This window comes from Pteropus vampyrus, unplaced genomic scaffold (assembly GCF_000151845.1).
Source record: "Pteropus vampyrus isolate Shadow unplaced genomic scaffold, Pvam_2.0 Scaffold49, whole genome shotgun sequence".
In the NCBI taxonomy this organism is placed as follows: domain Eukaryota; kingdom Metazoa; phylum Chordata; class Mammalia; order Chiroptera; family Pteropodidae; genus Pteropus; species Pteropus vampyrus.
Window position 1 is genome coordinate 6,232,749 of NW_011888830.1, and position 7,158 is coordinate 6,239,906.

General features: G+C 46.4%; 1 protein-coding gene across 1 annotated transcript in view; it reads left to right on the forward strand.

Moving 5' to 3' along the window:
- The window catches only part of SFMBT2 (Scm like with four mbt domains 2), a 168,521-nt gene that overhangs the window by 64,328 nt on the left and 97,035 nt on the right, over window positions 1–7,158 (forward strand). Inside the window, exon 3 of the mRNA XM_011359659.2 lies at window positions 1,787–2,033. Coding sequence (XP_011357961.1) covers window positions 1,787–2,033 — 247 coding nt within the window. The remainder of the gene's footprint in view (window positions 1–1,786; window positions 2,034–7,158) is intronic.

The window sequence follows — 7,158 nt, forward strand, 5'->3', positions numbered from 1 at the left end:
GGCTTTGCTAACTATGCTTTCTCTCCTTTGTCTTACCAGCAATCAAAGAGAAGTACACAGACTGGACGGAGTTTCTCATCCGTGACTTGACCGGGTCCCGGACGGCGCCCGCCAACCTGCTGGAAGGTGTACGTATTGTCGTTACACAGTTACCTGAACTCAAAACTAACAGCTCCTTTGCATATCTCCTTCTGCAGGTACATGTGTACACACAGGTGTCTGCCTCTAAAGAGCCTAATTTCCTGTTTCTTTTTCCTAAATCGCTTAGGTTACTGATTCTAATGGCATCGAAAGATCTTCATGTGTGGTCTAATCAGTACACAAGAAACTCGTCCCTATAGGAACACATTTTTAGATAATGTGTTAGAACATCTCCCCACGATCCTATCCTATATTAGTGAACCTAAGTAAATAAAATCGTACAAAATAACTGTTCTGTGTAGTTGACATCCTAGCGTACGTAAGATCTAGTATAGCCTCGGAGTATGTTGATAAATGGTTTCATTAACTGTTCCATTCTGGACACGTGACCCCATGTGTTAAGTAATAATCGAATTAACCTCTCATGAAAATAAGAGGATAAATGGCTAACCATGTTTAAATATGATTAAGGTAATTTTAAGGTGCTGAAAAAAGTTTACTCTGAAAGCTGGCTGGTTCATTTGAAAATAATTTTAGGATGAAACATTGTAATTTTACTATACATAATAGAACAGGAAGAGGAGTGTACTCTGTCATAAATATTGAGTTCCACATCTGAAGAATTTCCCCGAAAAAAGTGGTAAACACGATGAATAACAAAGAATATGGTGTGAATTTCGACAGTATCATCATTCTCTTAATCTTAACCATAAATTTCGCTTGTCTTAAAAAAGACTGATACTTTTCGAACACCACTGTCTAATATATTGGGTTATCGGGTTTGATTTTGTGAAGATTTTGCCTGCTGTATTTGTTTATCTTCATGGCTACTAATTTAATCGTTTGGTTAACAAGTCAAAATGATGGTCGTTCACTCTTTCAAAAGGACGAATTATCTTACTCTGTTAGGTTTTTTTTTTTTTTTTTTTTTTAACGTATTTGCCTCCAAGGCTGGCCGAACAAACACCCTTTTCATATGCCAACTTATACTAAGAGGGTTGCTTAGATGAGGCAGTAATTATATACATTCTCTAAACCAGCTCTCGGGTGAGACGTAGGCATCACTTTATGTGATAGTCTAACGTGACAGGTATCATTAACCTGTGTCCAACGTGCCATCTGCACATGGTCACGCTTTACGCACGCAATCGAAGCGTGAGAAGGTCTCGCTTATTCCAGCAGCGGCCATCGAGAGATGCGTGCCTTGGGTCCCGGCGTCACGCTGTCGGCCCGTGATCGATCTGTCTGTCTATTGGAAAAGTGGACATTTTGCTACCACTTTTTTCCCTAGCTCGAGGCAAATTTGGGTGTGACCCCTCTTAAAAGCAGACTCATTTCTAACGAACACGGTTTTATCTGGGAAGGGTGATTTGTTTGGTGAGAACCGAGCACATACTGTCATTTTCTATGACTTGCGATGTTTTGGTTGTCGTGGGTGGGTGCATGGAAGTGTGTGGGAGGTGAGGGGCGGGGAGGGGGGTGAGGGCTGCGGAAGGGATGGGGTCGGGGGTGAAGGGGAAACACCAGACTGTTTGCCAATAGCTTGGATGATGGTGTGAAAAAATATTATCTTCTGCTGTCATCTGTTTCCATGAGAACCTTAAAATAAAGTTTAAAATAAGGAGTTTTGCTTCTGTTTAAACAGCCTCTGCGAGGGAAAGGCCCCATAGACCTCATTACAGTTGATTCCTTACTAGAACTTCAGGATTCTCAGAGTCCTTTTCAGTACTGGATAGTTAGTGTGATTGGAAATGTTGGAGGAAGATTACGCCTTCGCTATGTGGGATTGGAGGACACTGAATCCTATGACCAGTGGTTGTTTTACTTGGATTACAGACTTCGACCAGTTGGTTGGTGTCAAGAGAATAAATACAGAATGGACCCACCTTCAGGTAAGGGCTGAAGCTTTTGGCTGCTGTGAATCGTTTTAGAAAAAAGATGTACTATTTTTCTGGATGTGTCTCTGGAAAATGTATGAGCTCTGTCGTACCTTGTACATCCGAGTATGTGAATATTGAGAGTTTCAACTTTAGAGTACTTTCTACAGAGGCTGAAACCCAAGACCTCGATTAATAGCGTTCTAAGAGGAGAAAGTTGTGGACGGGGGGATTGTAGAAGCCGATCTAGTTCGGGATCACTGGTTCAGAAATGAAAGGCACAATAGATTGGAATGTGGTAATATCCTCCCTTTTTCTTTAGGGGTTTCGATGGTCTTGCGAGGAGGTTTCAGAGTCTCTGTCCGTCCATCCATTCATACATGCATATATATTCATCTACCCATCCACCCATCCATCCTGCACCCATCCATATCCATCCGAATATCCAAACCAAATGTTTATTATTATATAATCTCTTCAGATCTGGAAATAGCAAAGAGAGAAAAATCATCATGCTTTTTTTCCTGGCACAGCGAAGATTTTAATTAGCTTCAAATGTACTCTCAAGTGACTTTCCCCAAACTTAATTGGAGAGAACATGGTGTTATGCTTTCTGACATATGTAACTGGGCAGCAACCGCCGTGTTTACAAAATAACCATTCTTGAATGTTTACTATGTGCGAGGTGATTTTACATCTGCTACGTTATTTATTTTGATTCTTAAAATGTGACGGATGTTTGGTGTGAATGTTTCCTTTTACAGCAGAGGAAATTGAGACTGGGGTCAAGCTACTTGTCCGAGGCCACCCAGCTTTTAGGGGGATGCGAGCAGTTAAATCTACCCATCCAGGTCCCTCATCCGTTCCGCCCCATTGTCCCCTGCCAGCCCCCTGCTGGCCTCACCGACCTTTCGGTGGGTAGCCGCAGAACAAAAGCGTTGGGTTCTTCTGGAATTAAAGATGCCGAGGAAGAGATATCCATTTCTTCTAGAAGTTGCTGATCTTCGTTTTGGCCAATTTCACGGGTATATTAGAAGCAAACACTCGGCTCTTTGCTTTATTAAAATTTCCGGAGATTTTTCCTCATCTGAGCTACCACTGTTAGTCTTGAGTAAATGAAGCTGTGGGGTTATATTTCCTTTTTCTGTCACTCAAGGGCTTTAATTGAAAAAACTTCCTGGTTCTGTATCTCGTGTGTTTGCATTTGTGTTGAATTTGAATTTGACAGGCGTATAGACACGTAACATGGTATTTTATGAGTATTATTGTTGTCAGCATTTTGAGAAGCAGCCAGGAAATCCATTTATACCTTGAGTAATTTTGGATTTTGATGACAAACAAAGGGCTTGTCAGCAGTGTGAGGAGAGCTCTAAGCTCACATTTGCCTTGGGATTCTTAACGCTGCAGGAGAAATTTGCCTTGTGTGGAAAGTCGGGTGTGTAAATCTTAGCCTAGTATCTAATTGCTTTTGGGTTTCAGGAGAAACATATTCATCAGTGTAGAAATTGACAGCAAGGCAAAGGATTACTAGTAGCTTCTTAAGTTCTCTGAATCATTCCCTCTCGTGAAATCACGGCACTCGTGCTCAAAGCAAGAACGCGAAGGGTCGAGATAGGAACTTAGGCAGATTTGTGGACGAGAGCTCTCCCTTCTCTGGTAGGTAACTTGAAGTCTTTATAAGAATAAATCGTGTTTACTTGTCTTAGTAATTTTCTGGGCAGGAGCTGTCCATTTGACCGAAGAGCTGGCGGGGATCCTTTAGGGATCCTTTAGGACTCGGTGAAAGACGTTCCTCATGAACTTATTTCCTCAACGTCTTACTCTGTCAGCACGAAAGGTTAGGTGTGGGAAGAAGGAATTGGAAGGCTAAAGGACACTCAGATGCGCCTGTCAGTTGTTCAGATGCAGTAGTCACAGCACGAAAGCTGGATTGTGTTATCTCGTTCAGCAGGAAGGGAGACGGTTATGGCCCATGTCTTCCACAGTGCTCTGGGTTTGCGTAAATTAATTTCGAGACCCAGTGTGACTTGTAAAACTAAGATGGTAGTGTTGTTTCCTTAACGGATATGCGGGTGGGAATAAAATTTCAGGCTTGCCTAGAAAACATGGGGCTTTCGAATTCCCCAGCATCCTTAAGTAAATGAAAAGCGTTCAGCCCTCCCTGGTGGTGAGGGGCGGGGGAGGGGAGCCGTACCGTGAGATGCGCCCCCGTGACTTCTCCCCTTTTGCCATGCACCCCACTCACACCACCACTAGTGCTAAAAATAACGATAACTCTTCCTTTAGTATCCCTTATTCTTTCCGCTTTTTAAAGGGCACAGTATTTCTCAACCGTTCGGTGCAAATCGAGGTCAGAGAAATAGGTAATAGGAAGTAGCTAGGAAGGGCGTCTTGAGAACGCGAGGGGACAGTGCCGGAGTTTGCACTGTCCCCAGTGAGAAGCCTGTCGTCACACGTGGCTATCCAGGTGTCACGCAGGTGCCGATGGAATGGGCCGAATCCAGCTTCAGTGAAGAATAAGGAAGGGGAGAGAAAATGCAGGTAATCCCGGAAGGGGACAGGAGCCTCACGAGGTCCCTAGTGACCCGGGCCTTAGCGGGGGATGGCTGACACTCTGGCAGTGCTGAGCGGAGGGCAAACCGTAGAGCTCCCTCTCCCGCGGCGTATCCCTGACGTATCAGGGGAGCGTCTGGGATCAGCATCCGAGCGAGCGGAGACCCTCTTTGTCGATGGGCTGTCTTGTCTAGCACCCGAAGCCACTCGAGATGCACAGGAGTGTGGTCCGTGGGGTTCTTGAAAACTTTCATTCTTCCAGAAGGGTCCATGTGTGGATCAAGCCTGAGAAATCTGGCGGAGTAGAAGGAGCATGGACCTGGAGTCAGGGCCCGCGTTAGCTTCTCCTGCTCACATCTCCGGCTGTAGGGGCCCCGGGTGGGCGACTCTGCTTCTCGGAGTCTGTAAAACGGGGGGGATGCCACGTTTGCTGTGCTGCCGTGTGTTGGAAGGTGCTCAAATGATTGGCATCTTCTAGGTATTCGGTCTGGGCTCAGTGTATCATGGTTATGTTTGGTTAGCCAAGAAATTTGCTAAGTCATTGAGGTCAGGGGTCATGTTGAGGCCCCACCTGCTTTTGTATTTACGGCTGTTCAGAAAGCCAGGTAGTCATTTTTGAGATTTTTTTGTTTGTTTGTTTCTAGTTCTACAATTTATTTTTCCATTTTTTTTTTCCCATCCAAATCTTTACGCCAACTTTTCTTTTTCTTCTTCTTTCTTATTTTAGATAGCTCCTGGAGTCAGTGCTTCCAGTCCGAGCCATCTCTCAGTCCAAAAAGAGCTGTTGCTTTTTCTGTATTAATCTGCTCAGGCTGCTGTAACAAAGTGTCATAGACTCAGTGGCTTAAATAGCATGATTTATTTTCTCCCAGTTCTGGAGGCCGGAAGCCAAAGATGAGGGTGTCCGCTAGGCTCTGGCGAGGGCTCTCGTCCTGGCTTGCAGACGGCCGCCTCCCGAATCCTCACAGGGCTTCTTTGTGTGTGTGTGTGAGGGCTGGGGGAGAAAGAGAGAGAGTACTAGCTCTGGTCTCTGCTTTCAAGGGGCTCGAATTCCATCGTGAGCCCCACCCTTGTGACCTCATCTAACCCAATCACCTCCCAAAGGCCCCACCTCCACATGCCATCACACTGGGGCGCAGGGCTCCAACCCGTCAGTTTTGAGAGGGCACGGACGTTCAGTCCATAGCGCCTTCCACTGTCCTGAGCCAGCACAGGTTAGTCTTTCCTCGCTGGTCGGAGCCAGGTAGAGGAGGAAGGAGTAGAGGTTTAGAGGTGCATGAAAGAAAGGGGGTCTACTTTAAGCCAAGGCTGCAGCACTTATGCAAATCGGCCTGCCAAACACTTGCACAAAGGGAGGTCGCCTCATTTTCACTTAGGCTTCTGGTTAAAGATGAATCAGGACAGATTTCAATTGCTTATTACTTCCCCACAAACAGAAATCGATGTGATACACCCTATTAAATTACCCGCAACATGATCGTCTTAAGAAAACGTCTTAAGTTCTTTTAATCGTGATATTTATTGTCCACAAACTCGCCGGTGTACCCATGTGCCTGTCATGTCATGAAACGCACACATGGAATATTGTTCTCTGCTCATTGAAACCACTAGCGGGTGGTCGAGCAGACTGACAAAAACCGCAGTTGATTTTCACCTTTTAAGAAAGAAGTGTGCCTTGCAATGGGATTCAATTCTGTGTTAGGGTTTAACAACCTTAGAAGACAAAGAAAAAGATTGTAGGACAGAGACGAAAATCACGTGGAACCTGGGTGTTAACTTAGTCCGTTCTGTCTGCTGTCATGGACTACCCCAGAGTCCATGGCATATAATATAAACGACACATTCATTTCTCCCCGTTCTGGAGGTTGGACGTCCAAGGTCAAGGCACCTGTAGATGAGGTGTCTAGTGAGGCCTCGTTTCCCGGTTCATCGATGGCCATCTTCCCACTGTGTCCTCACACGGTGACGGGGCCAGCAAGCTCTCTGTCTGTCTCTTTTTTTATAAGGGCACAGATCCCACTTGTGAGGGCTGCACCCTCTTGACCCCATTACCTCCCAAAGGCCTCGCCTCCTGACACCATCACGTGGGCGGGGGGGGTCAGGTTTCAACGTAGGAATCGGGGGAGGGTGCAAACATTCAGTCCGTGGCGCTGGGCTTCTTGTTAACATTTGTCCCCGGTTTGGTGGGAGAGAGGTGGCATCCGGGGGCCGAGGGCTCAGCTGTCGGGATGACGTGGGGTCCGTGCATCACCTCCCTCGGTTCTGGTAGTTGGAAGTGACTTTGGCCATTTTGGGTTTCCATAGCTCCTGCCTTGAGGAATGTTTTTGAGCTGCTCTCCATGCCCCTCTCCTCCGTGTCTCTGCCCTCCCCAGCCACCTCGGCGACAGGCCGCGGGAGCGACAGGACGCGGGAGCTCAGGGCCCCAACGCAGGGGGCCTTTTCTACCCTTTTCCCCGCCCTTTACGTCTGCAGACCCTGCCTCGGTCGTGTCTCTGGAAGTCACCGTCCTTTCTCGTGACTCGGTTCCTCTTTACCAAGGCGGGACTTCGTCAGCTTCCAGGTCCCTGGAAAAGCGAGTCTGTTCTC